This window comes from Aspergillus mulundensis, assembly GCF_003369625.1.
Source record: "Aspergillus mulundensis strain DSM 5745 chromosome Unknown scaffold_27, whole genome shotgun sequence".
Taxonomy (NCBI): Eukaryota; Fungi; Ascomycota; class Eurotiomycetes; order Eurotiales; family Aspergillaceae; genus Aspergillus; species Aspergillus mulundensis.
In genome coordinates, this window is record NW_020797915.1 from 64899 (window position 1) to 82964 (window position 18066).

An 18066-nucleotide genomic window follows, 5' to 3' on the forward strand; every position below is an offset into this window, starting at 1 on the left:
CCTCTGCTCATGGTAGGCTCAGAAAGAGACCTTTGTAAACGACACCGGAATTCAGCTTCACTGTTACAGGAGCTCCGATTATCTCACCCAGAAAGGCGGATGGATCCTTCCCTTCGGATGATGCGCCATTCTCCATTTTTCGATCACGGTTCTCTTCTCTTTGCTTGAAAAACCAGGGGTTGAGGCGAGGGATTTCTCTTCAGCGCCGTGGACTTGAGAAATTGAGCGTGTTGCTACGGATATCTAGACGGGAGCCCAGCACTGGCACGTGCCGGGCCACGCTCCCCCCGCGGGGCCTACATCCGTAGGCCACCAAACGACTGGTGGAATCATCGCGGGGCCGACCGTACAACCCCAAAGATTACAACCTGAAGATTTACATGCATACATAGTCACATACGCCTTCCAAAAATGCCCACTTCAAACCCCCAGCAAAATCACTACATTTGACAGCATCCGAATCTGAGAGAAGGAACCGCATACTACTATTACTTGTGCCATCGGGAACCGGAAATAGCATTACTCTCTGACCGCCAGCCAGCAAATCTACCAATGCGATCTTTCTTCAAGAAGCCCGCGTGGGCGAGTCAACGGGGTGAAGATGAGGACCCTGAGTTCTACCGCCGTGGCCCCCAAGTATACAGAGACATTGTTGCTACCACCAAAAGCGCACAGCAACGACGAGCAAGCTCACCCGTGGGCGATCCACACAGACACAAACGTCAACGTCACTCAATTCCGTCGCATGATGGAACTAATCCAAGCGGCATCGCACAAGGCACAGCAGCTGAATTAAGAGCTTCCGTGAAGAATCCACATCGTGCGCAAATTTCTCCTGGGCATAGCAGCTCTAACACCAGTCTTGATGAGCCCCAAGCAACACATCAACTCCCGGGCCCCAATAACGAAGCATCAACTACAAGTACGAAAGGTTTAATACCCCCAACACCTGAAGTCTCACCGCAGAGCAAGTTACTGGTCTCGAAGGCGAGTCCTGCACCATCGCCTCCCGTCACGATCAATATCAGGAAAGCAGATGCCTATAAGAAAGGTGTTATGGACGGCACAAGGTCACCAAGCAATCAAGGCATAACCCGTAGTGCCCGGGACACTGCTTATGATAACACAGTTGTTCACATTCTTATCACATCAGAACTCGCCAATACAAAGCCTCTGATTATTCAACGCAAAATGTCACAATCTCTGAAAGGAGTGCGCCTTGCATGGTGTGCACGACAAAATCTACCAAACGAGCTTCACCAGGCTGTATTCTTGACTTGGAAGGGCCGAAGGCTCTTTGATGTCACAACCTGTAGAAGCCTAAATATCAGTGCCCATGCCAAGGAACAGTCACCGTTTGATGAGTTTTTCACCAATGAAGATGAGTGTCATGTCAATATGGAAGCCGTCACCGAAGAGATCCATGCGGCCAGGCATCGATCACCACCGAACATGGTTCAGTTTAATCAAACATCCCCTGTGTTGGCGGAGTCACAAAATGCTGGACAACATGCTGGAATTGAAATCATACTCAAGTGCCCTGGTCACAGTGACTACAGAATTCATGCCCCCGTGGCAGCAAACATCTCTCAAATTGTTGGAGCATTCCGTGAAGCGAGAGGTATAACCCCTGATTTGGCTGTGTACCTTGCCTTCGATGGTGATCGCCTTGATCCCCAATCTTGCCTGGCAGACCATGACATAACGGACGGAGATCTGATTGATGTTCTCATACAGCACGGCAAATGACCGAGGGAGAGAAAGCTCATGTAAATGTGTTTTCCTTCTGCGAAATCAATGATCTCACCTGTAATTAATGAGAGTAGAAAGCTGAGCGTTTAGCCGACATTATGGCAACTATACCAGCACATTTTGATTCCCGTGAAAATAGATAAATGGTTCGTCGTAGAGAGAGTCTATTATTTTGTAGATGGGCGAAAGGTAATCACCACTGGATACGCTAACTACGCCGAAGTCGAACCTCCGATTTATGCATCTGATAAGATAAGATCAATTCGAACCTTGCGCGGGGCGGGAGGAATTTTCTGACGTTCGACTATCTCCGCGAAGCTCGAACAAGTCCTCGTACCCATCATACCTCTGCTTCAAAGGGTGCTCGAAGTGAAACATGAAGCTTCTCACAGCAAATTTTCTGACATGTGCTGTCAAGTCTTGCAAGGGATCTCCTGCAGCATTCCCCCTCCATTTCCGTGACGTCGAGCTTGAGCTTCAGGACGTTGATTTTCAAGCTGATTTCATCCGCAATATTATCAACCGCGTTGATTGGGAGGGACTGCATAAGATGGCGAATGAAGTATGTAACATCAATCACCTTATGATCGATCCCAAGCGTGTCAGAGAGCTGACTATCTCGCCCATGCCAAATAGCTCAATTTCCTGAACATCCCACAGAGCAAGCCAGAAGGCGCAGCGCTGGAAAACGAGCAGCTCTTGAGAGACCTCCACCGGCTGCTGCTGGAGACCCAGGTTTCCGAGGGCAAGCTCATATGCGGCAACTGTGGTCATGAATACATGATCAAAGAAGGAATTGCGAACTTTTTGCTTCCCAGTCATCTAGGTTTGAGAGTTCGCCCTCCTCAAACTGGTGCTTACTGACGTGCCTCCCCTAATACCAGTGTGATATTCTTTACCGGCTCTGTAAGGATCATTTTACTGCATCTCAACATGCCATCGACGATTTGCAGAAGGATGAGTCATATGCTTCACAAAAGTGGCCGAGTTGTTCAGGCTCACTACGCCTGATAATCCATGCAAGGTCTATCCGAATCCTTGATCTTTCTTAGGTGGAACATGATAAGGGAGATCTCCTATGATACAGCAGTTGCAAGTTATACATAACCCGTGTCGCACAGCCATTGTCTCCGAGCGGGGATGGAGACCCAAGTACAACCCACAATTGCGAAGACCATCCGGAACGCCCAAACGTAACATGCACAACATCGCCCCGGGCTCATACCTTTGTCGTGAAACAAGCCTTGTAAGGCTCAAAATGTCATTATGGGAAACCAGTGATAAGCGTTAGAAGTGAAGTGGAATACTCGCCGGTTGTGAATGCAAGGATTCTCAGTTCAGAAAGCCTTTACATCCGGCCGAGCCGCAAAGGCAAGGGATTCTGTCATCGCTATCCCATTCCCTCTCAAATTTGTAATCGTATGTTAATTCTTCATCTGCGACAAGATCAGCAAGTCATCGCATGTATGAATGGCCTAGATCCTAAACCCACCCCTTTCAATGTCTCTCAATGCGTAGATGACTATTCGTTTGCTCCCGTCAACCTTGATGATCTTAGCTGTGCAATTGGGCGTGCAGCTATGATTGATGAATCTGGCAATGCCGCCCCTTTTTGTGGCATCTATAACTGTGTTTTCATCAATTCGGAAGAGGTAGCTACTGCCGATGCCGCTTTTCAGGTATCGCCGCTCTCTCATATCGGCAACCTGCTGCCGGACCTTCTCCCCCACGTATTCGATAATCATTTCGTTCGCAGATATATTAACTTCAGCATAGAGCCCCCAATTATGGATGGCTGACCGTGCGAACCGTACAGGCTTCTTGCGCTTCTTCAATTGGTTGAATCGGAGAACATCACTATCACCACTCTGGGAAGGGAGAGCTTGTTTCTGGGCGTTGATATCAGCGATCAGCCTGCGATTATTAACTCTTGTCGAACGAGAGGTTGATTTAGATATCGTCTTTGCTGCTGCGATCCGAGCCGCCTCGGCAGCAGCATTCTGCGGATCGCTCTTGGCCTTGGCCTCACGCTCCTCGCGAGCCTTCTGGACCTTGATACGATGCGGCAGATATTTCGATTTCTCCGATTCGAGAATCCGCTTTCTGCCTTCAGTCCGAGCAGCTCCCGTAGTATTTGGTACATAATAGCCATCAATGCTAGCAGACTGCCGTGTGGGCCCTACGTCGCCGGGGCAATTGAGAGCCTTGATTTCTTTCTGTCTCCATGCCCAAGCAGGCAGATTACGGATGACAGATGTCGGCTGGCCCTTCAAAATATCACGAAGAAACTGCAGATCTTCTTCATCCTTTACCATGTTCTGCCAACCGTCAAGGTCCAAAATGACGGAATCATCGTCGTCAACAACAGGCCTAGGCTCATCATTGGATACTGCCCATTCAACTTCGCGCCGAGCCCCATCGTGACGTCCGCCCTGCTCGACCATATCCGATGCTGATGAATCTGAGTAACCATGGTTCAAAGATTTGGTATCAGGCTCTGAGCGCTTAATTTTAGTATCTTCAACACCCCCGTCAGGTAGACCTTTGTTGCTATCCAGAGGTAGCAAGTAGTCGGTGGAATCGGACAATCGCTGGGGAACAGCGACCCTTTGGTCGCTGACCATTGACTGCGATATGTCGCCTGTCCGCGTTTCCTCAACCACGGAGATGTCGTCAGCCTCCTTTTGTTTCTTGCGCCGACCGAGAGTTTCACTAAGCCTTTTCCTCTTACGTGAAGGATCATAATCTGGAATCGCAGCTTCGGAGTCGCCAACCTCAGGGTGTGTTTCTGCTTCGTGTGGCCTTTGATCTTCAGATAATTCGGTTGCATCTTCATCAGCATCATCGGAATCAGTTCCCGAACTCATCCGACTGGGAGGACGACTGTCTTGATCATCGGTATCTCTAGAAAGTGGCGTGTGCTGCTCATCGTCAGAGTCCTCTGCATCATGTAGTTGCTGCAACCTGTGATAAAGCGGCCGGACATCTTTCCTTCGCAGTGGCTGCTTGCGCCTTTCGTCTAAAAAAGCAATTTCTGTACGGTCGAGACGATGGGCTTTCCTGATCCTCGGGAGCGCAGAGAGTATGTTCAGACCAGACAAGCCTGGCTGATGGCGGTTAATCAATAATCTCGTATGTGGATCCGGCGTACTATCACGGCTGTCAAAATCAAGGCGAAACATAGGGCGTTTGATTCCATCGGGATCAGCTATCCCTAGTTGTTTTCTTCTCAAGGAGTGCCGCTCCGGATCGAGGTAATCATACAAGGCTGGTGCAGCAATACGTGCCTTGACATCTTCGAGCAGTTTGTCCCTTAGATCCTTCATGATGATCGCCAACACTTCAGTGCAGGGGTTCATGTCTAGGGCTCGCTGCTTCTTTTCCTCCTCAATGTCCAGTTCTGCCTCTCTTTTCAACCGTTCGTTCTCCGCGTTATGCCGTTGTTCTTGTTTCAAGCGCTCGGGGCTTGGGCTGCGCTCGTAATGCGGATTACCGTAAGGTTGGCTTTCCATATTCATTATATACGTGAAAAGGAGTTTCATGTGGCAGAACTTGTAACAGCGTTCGGTTTCCTCTTCACCTCGTCGAGAGTTCTCAAAAACGATATAATACCCGGTTCGGTCACACCGAATATCTTTCCAGTCGAAAGCTTTCAGTCGTTTTTTCAGATGCGGCAGAGTCGAACTTAGAACAGGCACATAGCAATGCGCGATGAAAATATAGGGATCACGCTTTATTTGGCTCAGTATGGGAGTATCTTCGATCAATGATGGAATCGCTGGTTTTAAGAAGCTTGCCCTTGGGCCCTCAGGAATGACAGTCAAGGGACGCATGGATGATCTTCCAGAAGGACCCTTCGGTGCCGTCGGAGGTGGTTCGTTCTTGTTTAACCGGGCCTCTGGGTTTGGCTCATTTTTCGCGGGTGAATCGACCTTTGAGTAAATCCTCTGGGCTTCAACTGCCCTTGAAGCTAATTTCCCCGAGATTAATCCGTCGCGATCTAACTCGACCTTGATTCGGTTGTTGCCAATACGCTGTCCCTTCCGGCATTCGTAATATGCGCGCTTCGCCGCGCCTGATGCAGAAACCGGAACGCCACCGTGGAATGAAGCGCTGTCCTTATATTTGATGGAGCATATCCCAAGGAACCTGCCTGTATCGGGGTCCGTGCGATTGTTGATCTCAGAGATCTCGCCAAAGCTCGAAAACAGGGTACTTATTGGCGCAAGTGGCGTCAACGGATCGAAACCAGTAACGACAATTTGCACAGGAGGCCCCAACCCCACCGTGCTGGCCGAGTCGTAGGCCCAATGTTTTAGCGCGTATGGAGCAGGTCGGAACTTGGTCTTCTGTCTGCAGGCAGAACCACGCGTATAGTTTTGTATACTCAACCTAGGGTCCGGCAACAAGTCCTCTTGGCCATCTGTAACGATATCCACATAGCAGGGCTTCTTCCGCTTATCCTTGGGGGTAGCTCTATCCGGGTCGTACACCAACTTGCAGCCCCTTACAACTGCAACATGATGGCGTTGTGGCTGTTGCGTTGGTGTTGGGGGTGTATTAAGTAGTGTCATGGTGTTTTTTGGGGCTTCGAATCTCGACTCTTTGAGCACGTCCTCCCCCGATTCATTTGGCGCCCTCGTCCGGGACGGGCTCGGCTTGCTATGCGGCGACGACTCTGCATTGGTGAGCGGCGTGAGAGTATCCAGGCGGGCCTCATTTAAAGACCCTGTTACAGGCCCAGATGAGTTGTTGACTGGGGTATTCGCCTCCAGAGGACTCGCCAGACCATCTCCCACAACATCCTTGCGCGACTTGCTTAGATCTGGCCGTGGTCTTTGTATCGAATCCGTGAGGCCGTTGCCGTTGACTGCTTTGTCGGTCGTCCTGGCTCCGGCGAATATATGCCCTTCATCGGCATGCTCCCGGTCGACGTGAGCTCTTGGCCGCTGCCGCTCTTTGGTGGCTTTGGATCGTTTTTGTTGGATGACAGAGGGGGCGGTGGGGAAGAAGTCTGCGAAGCCTGCGGAAGAGCGCGACATAATGAGATATGGCTACAAGCCAGAACCGGTATCACTGCCACCAGTTGGCAGCATCCTTGATGGTCCCTACCAGCAAATGCGTGGATGATCAACCAAGAACACGCTCCTTGAAGAAAAGCGGCAGAATCCGATGGGTTCAGACAGGAGAAGCAATCACGGGCGAAGCTCAATGACGGCCTGAATCCAGTATAAATCAGTTACTGGGAACAGCGCACGTTCAGAAGAGCACCAAAAAGAACGACACCGAAGAGCTCTGATCGAGGCTGGTTCGAGAGCGACTGCTCGCATCTGTCCCAGGCCCTATCAACGCGACGGAAACGCGATGAGGCAGTCCACAGATGAGAAGTGGCGGGGCAAGAGTTTTTGTAAGGTCACCGCTGAAACCGAATAAATTCCAATTTGAGAAAGGAGTGTTGCGTAAGTTTATGAAATATCTCGCGCTTGAGGGGCGGGATTCTCTCTGGATAAGGTGTATAAGAAGCGGTTTTAAAAATGGGAAGGGGATAGGAAAAGTTAGGCGGTCGACGGGGACGACTTGTTCATTTCCTTGTCCCTTCTTCCAACACCGGGTCTAAGTCTACACAGGACAGATATCCCCAATGTTGACAATAATGAACAGCGCCGTTTGCGAACTGAGATATGTGTTTCCGCCATGTGGTGCCTTTGGGCTATAGCCTCATTTTGGAAGATTTAGGTACGTAGGTATGGTTTCCCGCTAGATCTCCCATGCATATTCATACAAGACCACCAATTCCTGACGCAGTCAGCTCACAACGCATTTCTGCTAGTCTCTCAGCTAGTTGTTATAGGCATGGCTTCTTGCAACCGTTTTCCATGATAACAATAACAGATGGTCGTATAAGCTCCGCGGGGATAACCTTAGATGGAATCGGCAGCAAACTACTCAACAGCTCTGTTGCCGTTTGCCTCCGAGAATATGGAAACAATGGATATGGCTGCGTCCGCAACTGGAGCGAATATTACTGTAGGGAACTGACTTTGCGGCAGACAATACCCGTGAAGAACTCCTCGACTAGTAGTGAAAGTCTGAATCATATGTCCGGTATTCATGACTTGTTTTGAGAAGACGTCCAGTTGGGGTTAGGCGACGTCTTATATTAGGTCACTATGCGGAGAGATCATTTTTAAATCAGGACATCCTCTGGGTTTCGCCTGCGAGCCACCTGCTTTGTGCCCTGTAGACTACACGTGGGGAACAAACTTCTACTCAGTCTGACGCCAACCGGCTGACGAATGACATCTCTTTAGTTAATTATGCACGAAGTAGTTCGCTCTTGAAGAGCAAATCCTCTGATGACCTTGCGAGGAAATCATCCATTTCCTTGTATCTAGTAAGCCAGCACCTAAAATGGATAACAGTCACAGCTTAACAGTACTTGCAGCTTGGAGAGGTTAGGTGAAACAACCTGGTTGTAGGCAACAGTATACGAGGGAAGAAAGAAGCACCAGCCAGTCTTGCAAGGCCAACACCTATCAGAGGAGGATCATTCGAACTGGCGAAACCAGGTATTATTGTCTAAATAGAAAAAAGCTATACCAATAAGGTTCAGGGCTTGACAGCAGAAAGTCTGATACCATAGCCAGTTACATTCATAGTAGTTGAGAGCGGAGTAGACTCGGGGGCATCGCTATTTGTCGGCTGGGGTAGTTAAAGCTGACAGCTGTACACTAGGAGAGAACAGCAGAGGCTGGATTCATCTTCTGCAAGTAGCAGTACACAGTGCATTGCTAACAGTGCAATGCTAATAATATATCTACGTAGTACCTCTACTGGATGCAAGGTACTGTTCCAAGTAGAAAGGTATCTATTCCGTACGTAGTCTTATAAATAGTTTCACAATTCCGGCTGGTGTAGACTACTCCGTAGCCTTCTCAAATTTCTAAGGGAACAAATTCTCATGCTACGGAGTAGACTCTTATGGAATTTTCTCGGAGACAACCGGAACTATGTAATATATGACCTTTTCTTCGACAACAAACAAGCAGTACCGAATATCTATGGGCATCAACGTGGTATAAAGAAGATACCCGTCACTTCGCTGGTTGGGCTCAGCGAAGTGACGAGTATGTACGGAGTAAATACTTTTTGCCAGGCACTCATAGTGCCTTCCTTGTTAAGGCCCAAGGGGTCCGCGTATCAGAATATTACTAGCTAAGTGGAGCAGCTTGGGCTTCAGCCTTCATGGGGTTAGCCTGGTACCTTGAACCACTCCTACGGAGTAAAATCCCAAAAGTAAAAATAGTACCTAGAGCGTGGCAGACTCTCAGCTTCTTCAGCCTTCAAGCACATTGCTTATCAATATCCTCCCATTGTAGACAGGGGTGAGGAGGTAAAGTTGTTATTTGGCAGACCCTAGTTATAAAGGATTCCAGGCTTTCTAATTCCAGCATTCCATTCCTCGGTGGGTAGCGGCCTTCAATTTGCCCGTTAGACTGTACAAGATACAAGATATAAATGGAATATCTGGGATATTTCGTAGAACACCAGCCCATGTGGCTGATAGCTTGATCACTCCAAATAATCACAAGTTCAAAGGCATCTATTACCTGGATGTCCCTGTAGTACATGTTATGGCCTTAGGAGCAGAAACCAACCATTCTTGGAAATCTTGGCTAAGATCCAGAGCAGTTTCAAATATTGGTTGTAAAGTTTGAGCTGAGCATTTCATAAATTAAGATTCAGCAATAGTTCCCAAGGAACCTTGTGTGCCTGTCCACACTAACAACAGTTGTGCCCTTGTTCATTCCCTACTGAGGTCATCTAATTTGACTCCTCTTGTTATCTTGTGTCAGGCAAGAATATATGCACTTGTTATTGCCTGTGCACTGTGTGGCTCGCAGAATCTGATTCATATTAAAAGGGGCCTTGGAATGATCAAGAAAGTACATTAAAAAGATAAGTGGGGATGTGGCTACTCTGTACGGAGTAGAGGCTTTGGGTGTGTTATTCTTAGAACTGTGTGGAGTAGTCAAAATAGTCATATTCAAGATTTAACAAGTCACTACCAGAGCTGAAGTAGACTACATGGCGGATAAAGGTGATTACTGATTCCACGAGAGCAAAGAATATAATCACCCATGTCCTCAATTTCAGCTCTCAAAGTGGGGATAACTAGTCTGCCACCCAACAACAACTGTCAACAGCCCACCCTACTATCACTTAGTACTATGTGTGTAGATAGCAGTGAGAACCATCTGGCTGATTAAATAATCCTTCCTATTGTCCTGAACAGCTGAACCAAGCCCCAGGCAAGAGAGTGAGACATTGCCGTTGCGTTGTTTGAGGCGCAGAGGTTTATTGGCCACTAGTCAGGGATGAAAGACGGTGTCCAGAGCAGTTTCCCTGGTTTAGAAGCCAAGGTGGGCCGATCTCACAACATAAAACCTTCATAACAACAGCTCCCCCCTCCTTCCTCCACCCTTTGTTATTCTCAATTCATAATCTTTTTTGTTCCCGCTCCCTGCTGCATCCATCCTTCCACTTCTGCTACGAACCCTTGCCATATCTCTCGCTAATTGATCCGACTTGTCTCTTCCTGTATGCCCCTCATTGCATTTCCTCCTCAATCCTTTCCCCTCACTAACAGTTTACCGTTCCCTGGTTACAGCTCAACGCTCCACGTTTCCTGAAGTATACCCCGGGTCTGTGACGGTTAGAACACAGCCCTCCCAACTTACTCTGTCACCACCTTTCCATCTTGTACTTGATCCCGCAGCCATGTGGTTAGTGAACCAGATATCCTGTTGACTGCCGGGCATAGTTCAACTCACATCTTCTAGTGGTATTTTCGGCTACATCAACTACCTCGTCGAAAGGGACCGCAAGTTTATCCTTGACACTTTGCTCAATGGTATGAATTCTCTCTACCGATCTTGCACACAAACCTCCAGCGTCTGGACTACATATCTCTGGTCTCGCCGCTTTGTCCCACCGCCGTTTCTGCGTGTCGTGGCATCTACTTACATCGATCTCTTTCAGGACTCTCGCGTCTCGAATACCGAGGATACGATTCTGCAGGTCTTGCAGTTGATGGAGACAAGAAGAATGAAGTCTGTGCCTTCAAAGAGGTTGGAAAAGTCGCCAAGTTGAAACAACTCATCGAGGAATCGAAACCTGATCTCACGAAATCTTTCGAGTCCCATGCGGGTATCTCACACACGCGCTGGGCTACGCACGGAACGCCCTCGCGCCTTAACTGCCACCCACACAGGTACGCTTTGTGCTCAAAGACATACATCTCTCGCTCTGCTTGTGTGGTGTATTCACGCAATCTAAAGTCGACATACTAACATTGAGGGATGTTTACAGATCTGACCCCAACTGGGAATTCTCTGTTGTCCACAACGGTATCATTACAAACTACAAGGAGCTGAAGGCCCTTCTGGAAAGCAAAGGATTCCGATTCGAGACTGAGACGGACACCGAATGTATCGCCAAGCTTACAAAGTATCTGTACGACCAGCAGCCGGACATTGACTTCACTGTCCTGGCCAAGGCGGTCGTCAAGGAACTCGCAGGCGCCTTTGGCCTTCTGATCAAGTCTGTGCACTACCCCCATGAAGTTATTGCCGCTCGTAAGGGTTCTCCCCTCGTGATTGGTGTGAGAACTTCCAGAAAGATGAAAGTGGATTTCGTGGATGTGGAATACTCTGAGGATGTCGCTCTTCCTGCCGAGCAGGCTTCTCAGAACGCCGCCATCAAGAACTCTGCCACAGGACTTCTTGCCCCTCCTGACAAGTCTCTTCTTCACCGGTCCCAGTCTCGTGCGTTCCTGTCTGACGACGGAATCCCTCAGCCGGCTGAGTTTTTCTTGTCATCTGACCCTTCCGCTATCATTGAGCACACTAAGAAGGTTCTGTACCTTGAAGATGATGATATTGCTCACATCCACGAGGGCCAGCTCAATATTCATCGTTTGACCAAGGATGATGGCACATCTAACGTCCGTGCTATTCAAACCATTGAACTTGAACTGCAAGAAATCATGAAGGGCAAGTTTGACCATTTTATGCAGAAGGAAATCTTCGAACAGCCTGAGTCCGTGGTGAACACAATGAGAGGTCGCCTAGATGTCGCTAACAAGCAAGTCACATTGGGAGGGCTTCGGCAATACATTTCGACCATTCGCCGTTGCAGGAGAATCATATTTATTGCCTGCGGTACTAGCTACCATTCGTGCATGGCAGTTCGCGGAGTGTTTGAAGAGCTCACAGAGATCCCCATTGCCGTTGAACTCGCTTCCGACTTCTTGGACAGACAGGCACCCGTCTTCCGTGATGACACATGCGTGTTCGTTTCTCAATCCGGTGAGACTGCAGATTCACTCATGGCACTTCGTTACTGTCTTGAACGCGGAGCTTTGACCGTTGGTATCGTCAACGTTGTTGGATCCTCAATCTCTCTTCTTACCCACTGTGGTGTTCATATCAACGCTGGTCCGGAAATTGGAGTGGCCTCCACTAAGGCATACACGTCCCAGTTTGTTGCTATGGTCATGTTCGCTCTTTCTCTAAGCGAAGACCGAGCCTCGAAGCAAAAGAGACGGGAGGAGATCATGGAAGGTCTCTCGAAAATCTCTGATCAGTTTAGAGAAATCTTGAAGCTCAACGAGCCTATCAAGCAAATGTGCGAGCGCTTCTTCAAAAACCAGAAGAGTCTCCTGCTGCTGGGTAGGGGCGGCCAATTTCCGACTGCTCTTGAAGGTTAGTAGAAAACCATTCCCAACATCACTCCTCAAAAGTTGGATGCTAACCCATTTAATAGGTGCGCTCAAGATCAAAGAGATCTCCTACCTGCACTGCGAAGCCGTCATGTCTGGGGAACTAAAGCACGGTGTTCTCGCTCTCGTTGACGAGAACTTGCCTATCATCATGATTTTGACCCGAGATGGTCTCTTCACCAAGTCTCTGAATGCCTATCAGCAAGTCATCGCTCGAAGCGGCCGCCCGATCGTGATTTGCAACAAGGATGACCCTGAATTCTCCTCTGCTCAGACCGAGAAAATCGAGGTGCCAAAGACTGTCGATTGCCTTCAAGGACTTCTCAACGTTATTCCTCTCCAGTTGATTTCCTACTGGCTCGCTGTAGGAGAGGGCCTGAACGTTGATTTCCCACGGAACCTCGCAAAGTCTGTTACCGTTGAGTAAGCGAGTGAGAACAGAAAAGCATTTTAGAATTAGCGAGATGAGGATACAGGGATTCGGCGGTGTTATTGCCTCTTCAGCATGTTTATCTTCACAGGTTCTATGGAAAGCTCAAGCGTGCTGGGCGCAGTCCTCCCATCTTCTCTTTTCAAGACTGCACTGTTTATTTGTATTACGTCTTATCTGTTTAGCCAAGTTTAATAATGGTAGGTGGCAACCATCAAACTCAAGACGTTTTTATCACTATGCCTAGAACGTCTTCCAAAACCTAGCCTTGGCATCCTACAAATCCGAGAAGGTCGGACGGCTCCCGACGTAGCTAACAGCATGTACGAAGTTCGGCTCACCGTTCCCCACACTCCGGAGCTCGGAATGAAACTCGGTCTCAACGACGGAGCCTGAAAGACTGTTGCATGCCTACTACTACCTACAAGTGCCATTCTGAGAGACAAAGTTTCCCTGCACGACAGATATTCTTGTTATTCAACTCATTTCTTTTGGTCCTGAAATACCTTTCCAGCCATGCAATCTATCAAGGGCCCCGGAGCTCCCCAGATCTATGACGGTGCGATTTATACCCCTCATCCCCCATCCACTTCTTCCGATCGTCAACGGTCTGCTGATGAATACTAGGATCTGGGCTACGAATTGCCATTGTCCACGCAAGGTGGAACATGGGAATTATTGGTCCTCTTGTAGATGGAGCTAAGAAAACACTGCAGGCAGCTGGAGTTGCACAGGATCACATCGAGGTTCATACTGTTCCGGGAAGCTACGAACTACCATACACTGTCCAGCGGTGAGTATTCTTGACGTTGCTCGAAGAGGCAGACGGGCTGCTCTAGAAGTGGCAATAACAACGATCTTACGTCTCAACAAGCAAGAGTAGGCTCTAACATTTACTTCCCATGACAGTCTCTACTCTGCCTCCCAACTACAGGCCGCCAACGCGGGGTCATCTGGAGAGGGCATCAGTGCAACCGATCTGCTTACTTCTTCTACGACGGACCTAAGCAAAACCTCACCGACGGCCTCAAGTGCGTCATCAAAACCATACGACGCCATTATTGCGATTGGGGTCCTCATCAAGGGCGAGACAATGCACTTCGAGTACATCGCGGATGCGGTCACCCATGGCTTGATGCGTGTCCAGCTAGACACAGGCGTTCCTGTTATTTTCGGCGTGCTCACTCTTTTAACCGAAGAGCAGGGTCTCGAGAGAGCTGGGCTGGGCTCCAAGGGAATGCATAACCACGGTGAAGATTGGGGGAATGCGGCTGTCGAACTTGGAGTCAGGAGAAGAGGTTGGGCAAAGGGTGAGGTTGTTTAAGAGATTGCGGTAGCTAAATATCGGTGGCGAACGAAATCAAGTTTGAGGAAATTATCATGGGTCCTAACCCTGGGAACATGATATTGAGAGGCAATTGAGATTAATCTTTTCCTTTTATCCGTGTCCCTCCTTACCAGTCCCTGGAAGCCAGCTAGCTCACTCTTCCATTCGCTCGCCGACATTACCGGTTCCTTTCGCTCCCTCGTCTTCTTCCTCGTCGTCCCCTTCAAGTGCTCGCTTAGCGGCTCGTTCTGCCTCTTCCAGTAATTCTTTGGGCACCTCTTCATGTCTGCCTTGTGTAGGACCGTCTAGTGAGCTAATCCAGCTCATCTCGAGCTCAAATTCCTTGTCCTTGTTGTCTTCATGGGCGACGTAGATAATCCTAGCCGCTTCTTTCACAGCGTCATGCAGACTGAGTTTCTCCGATGCCAGGTCTAGCTTTTCGAGTTCGGCTTTGGCCGCCTGCCTCCCCTTACCCGTCGCAGCTCCATAATATCCCTGAAAGGATGTTAGCATGCACTAACCATGTGGAGGGTATCAGATGACATGCCCAATACAACCCGCTCGGCTCAATCATATATAGACCCGGGCCACCGGATTTCGCCCCCTCGACTTTCCCGCCAGAGCCCGACTGCGGACCACTCCCTACTTGGCCATCCACAGCGAGCTCAGCTTCAGAGTCCCAGCCCCCCATAATTGATGTCACTCCGAATGGCCGTACACTTGAGTACAATGTGTAGGCTTGCACGTAGCCACCAAGACGGTTAGCTAGAGCCGAAACCGGAATAGGACCCTTGTATATTCCTCGCCATGACGACGCTTCATCGCGAGCACGGGAAACAAAATGACGGCCATCGGGGGCTAACCCGGAAGACACCTATTGTTAGAAGCTCCTGGGTTAGCAAACGTCGCGTCTTTCAATGTCATTTGGATGTAGAATTGACGTACAATACCAACATGGCGATCGACAGTAGATATTCGTTTATTCGCACCAGGCTTCAGAAGCTTGCTGGTGATAATTTTCTCGACGGCCAGAACAACACCATCCTTGCACCTGATGCCGACGGATGTCCCGCCGTTCTCGACAGCCTTAACAGCATATTCAACCTATCAACTGTGATGAGACCAATATTCCATAGCAATGTCAAGCCGGTAACAATACCTGGAAGTTCCGACCGTCCGGCGAGAACACCGAGTTGGAAAGATCGTAACCGGTGCCGATGGATGTCTGAATAAGCAGCATTAGTTGGATTGTCAGCTAATGGGGGTTGGGTTTTCTGCAACGAACCATGGCGAAGCAGAGATATATCGCAGATTGTAGGGCAGCGGTTACAGCAGATTTCAGAGGTATAGGGAGTTGGCTGGATCAATGGCTTAGAGGAGATCACAAGAGGTTGGGGAAGCTTGTGAAATGTTGCTGGTGATGGTACGTAGCACCTGGAGCTACCTAGCTTACCGCCCTCCCATTCAGGTCGACGAGTCAAATCACATGACTATGATTGATTCTCTTTGTGTACTCCGTACTCCGATACCCCCGTACTCCGTACACGTCCGGGACAAGTATCGGGCTCGGATTCTGCCAGCAAGGCTCAGAACCACCATTTTCTGCCTTTTACCACAACTGCCACAACTGCCACGCAGATTTCTGAACCCCGTCCACGGTCCGGGACAAGAACAAATAGATACGATGGAGACTAGGCTACTAGCTCAGCCAAACGAGGCCAAAGGTAGTAACTTGGCTACTCCGGCTTTTCTACTCCTACCTCTGATCTTCAAAGTTCACTCATCAATTAGATACAGGCCCCGCTCGTGATCTCCCTGCGTGCCCAAACCTTTGGGCATCCCCGCTCGCATCCCACCTTCCCCTCTCAACCCCGCCAACCAGCCATCAAATAGTCTGTGCACGGAGTGGACTATATATGCCTTGCTCATGTTGGCTTGAGCACATAGCTGCTTCTGTATCAAGAGTTGTGACCAATATACCCCATCTACCCACCCTTCAAGCTTGCCAGTGGATTATCGACCCTGCACATTGTTGTGTCGACCCTCAGCCTCGTTTGCCATGATTTTGAGTCATCGAGCTTAGATCTAATCCTTGATATATAATCGGACTGTGTTTCCTTTTTGACTTCCCTGTCCTCGCGCCTTTTATAATCGGCAAGATGTCTCCGTCTATGCCGAATAGCTGTCCGTTCTGTGGGCATGTTACGGATATCTCTGAGATTTTAAGTGATTTCGTGGGAAACCCGCACTGTACTCAGGTAGATACCTCCCCAAAAGATGTCACTCGCTTGATAAATAACCAGGGACCTTTTCCAGTGCGGTTTGTCAGCATCCGAGAGTAATTCAAAAGCACAGGATGATCTCGTGTCCATGTTCAATACAAACATGACTATGGGCCCGTCCTCGATCCCCGAAACAACAGAATTACCTGCATCTCCTTCCCCAACCACATATAGTATTGCACAGCATTACCATCATTCTGCGCATGTAGCACATAAAGCCGCCGTGCGGGGACTAGCGCCTCTGCAGGGATATACCTTCTCAGGAACCAACGGAACCGCTAGTCAAGTATTCGAGATGCTCATGGAACACCATATTAATCCATCTTCCTTGTCACCGAGTCAACTGGAGTTATTCTCAAATGCCTTGCCAAATCAGCAAAGCCGCTTAATTCAAATGTGGCAGATCTGCCCTGGACCTAGCAAAAATGCAGCGTTGTTTCCTCAAGTGGGCCAAGTTCAAGATTTCAGGATGTGCGATTCGACTCGGACACCAATTAATGGCCACAACACACATGATTCTGCCGAGCCATATATGCTTGCTGGGTATGGTCTCACAGCTCACGATTCTGAAAGCCGTCGAGTTCCGGAAAACGAGCATACGCCAGGCTCCCTGTATAGACTTTCCAGGGACCCTGTATATCAGGCCGGAGGGCAGCGTTGGTGGGAACGGACGCAGACTACGGCGATGGACTGCCAGTGATCGGTGAGGGTATGTAAATGAAGAACTTCTGTAAAGGGGCGGGAAAGGTGTTTTCGCGGTCTTATGTTTAGCTTAGACACAATTTGGGAATGTCCATAGTCTACAGAGGAGGTCTTGCAGGCAGTACATTACTATCGATGATCAACAATAGACGTTCGTGGTATTTGTTTTCCCTGGCTAGAAGAATACATGTATACATGTAGATAAGGCTGCATTTTAGCAGTAAGAATAAACGTTGAATGCCAAACCAGACTTCCCTTGACCTGCCCGAGGTAAATATAGAAAACTTCAGCATAAGGCTCTTAGGAGGTCGAAGATTCGTTTCTTGTTTTCTTTTCTTTCTATTGTTTTTGAACTGTTCGGTATATCTGTGCGGGTCTTTGCGCTTGCCCACTGTTCTTCCCGGGTCTTCGTCTGGAAAGAGCGAGGGAGAAGTGGGCTGGAAATTTAGCATGCAGACAATAGGCGGTAGCTGGTAGGCGGAAAAGAGTGTCATGAAGTGAATTCGTACGGCGGATTGCCCGTCCGTTTCGTTGAAGCTCAGGATTCATATCGTGCTGACTGGAAAAGCAAATAATACTATAAGCCACGTTAGAGCTTGAAGATACATAGCGGCAATTTATTTGTGGGACATACTAACAGTAATTACTGTTTGCCAAACTCCTGCTCCAGTTGGGCGAACTCCTCTGGGCTAAGTTCAGCCAAGAAGGCCATGGCGTCCGCAACGGCCTCAGCAGAGCGCTTAACATTGTCGATGGCTTCGGCAGCACGCTTGGCCTTATGGCAGACCTG

General features: G+C 49.0%; 6 protein-coding genes across 6 annotated transcripts in view; 3 read left to right on the forward strand and 3 right to left on the reverse strand.

Annotated features, from left to right (window-relative positions):
• Positions 1 to 552: 552 nt before the first annotated feature.
• On the forward strand, positions 553 to 1749 carry DSM5745_11486 (small ubiquitin-related modifier domain-containing protein; the record flags this gene model as incomplete). The annotated part of the gene is made up of 1 exon (XM_026753502.1): positions 553 to 1749. One exon carries the CDS (start codon positions 553 to 555, stop codon positions 1747 to 1749), a length of 1197 nt encoding a protein of 398 aa, XP_026597897.1.
• A 1335-nt stretch (positions 1750 to 3084) lies between these two features.
• set1 (histone methyltransferase SET1) lies at positions 3085 to 6794 on the reverse strand (the record flags this gene model as incomplete). The annotated part of the gene is made up of 2 exons (XM_026753503.1): positions 3085 to 3188; positions 3245 to 6794. The coding sequence occupies 2 exons, from the start codon at positions 6792 to 6794 to the stop codon at positions 3085 to 3087; spliced, it is 3654 nt and encodes a 1217-aa protein (XP_026597898.1).
• Positions 6795 to 10533: 3739 nt separating this feature from the next.
• On the forward strand, positions 10534 to 12962 carry gfa1 (glutamine--fructose-6-phosphate transaminase (isomerizing) GFA1; the record flags this gene model as incomplete). Its single annotated transcript, XM_026753504.1, has 5 exons — positions 10534 to 10538; positions 10596 to 10666; positions 10795 to 11026; positions 11125 to 12518; positions 12580 to 12962. The coding sequence occupies 5 exons, from the start codon at positions 10534 to 10536 to the stop codon at positions 12960 to 12962; spliced, it is 2085 nt and encodes a 694-aa protein (XP_026597899.1).
• A 519-nt stretch (positions 12963 to 13481) lies between these two features.
• On the forward strand, positions 13482 to 14289 carry DSM5745_11489 (lumazine synthase RIB4; the record flags this gene model as incomplete). Its single annotated transcript, XM_026753505.1, has 3 exons — positions 13482 to 13524; positions 13593 to 13758; positions 13875 to 14289. The coding sequence occupies 3 exons, from the start codon at positions 13482 to 13484 to the stop codon at positions 14287 to 14289; spliced, it is 624 nt and encodes a 207-aa protein (XP_026597900.1).
• Positions 14290 to 14445: 156 nt separating this feature from the next.
• On the reverse strand, positions 14446 to 15532 carry DSM5745_11490 (proteasome core particle subunit alpha 7; the record flags this gene model as incomplete). Its single annotated transcript, XM_026753506.1, has 4 exons — positions 14446 to 14787; positions 14939 to 15166; positions 15238 to 15396; positions 15452 to 15532. The coding sequence occupies 4 exons, from the start codon at positions 15530 to 15532 to the stop codon at positions 14446 to 14448; spliced, it is 810 nt and encodes a 269-aa protein (XP_026597901.1).
• Positions 15533 to 17919: 2387 nt separating this feature from the next.
• Positions 17920 to 18066, reverse strand: part of DSM5745_11491 (mating alpha-pheromone PpgA) — a gene marked incomplete at both ends in the record, with an annotated part of 920 nt that continues 773 nt past the window's right edge. Inside the window, one exon of the mRNA XM_026753507.1 lies at positions 17920 to 18063. Coding sequence (XP_026597902.1) covers positions 17920 to 18063 — 144 coding nt within the window. The remainder of the gene's footprint in view (positions 18064 to 18066) is intronic.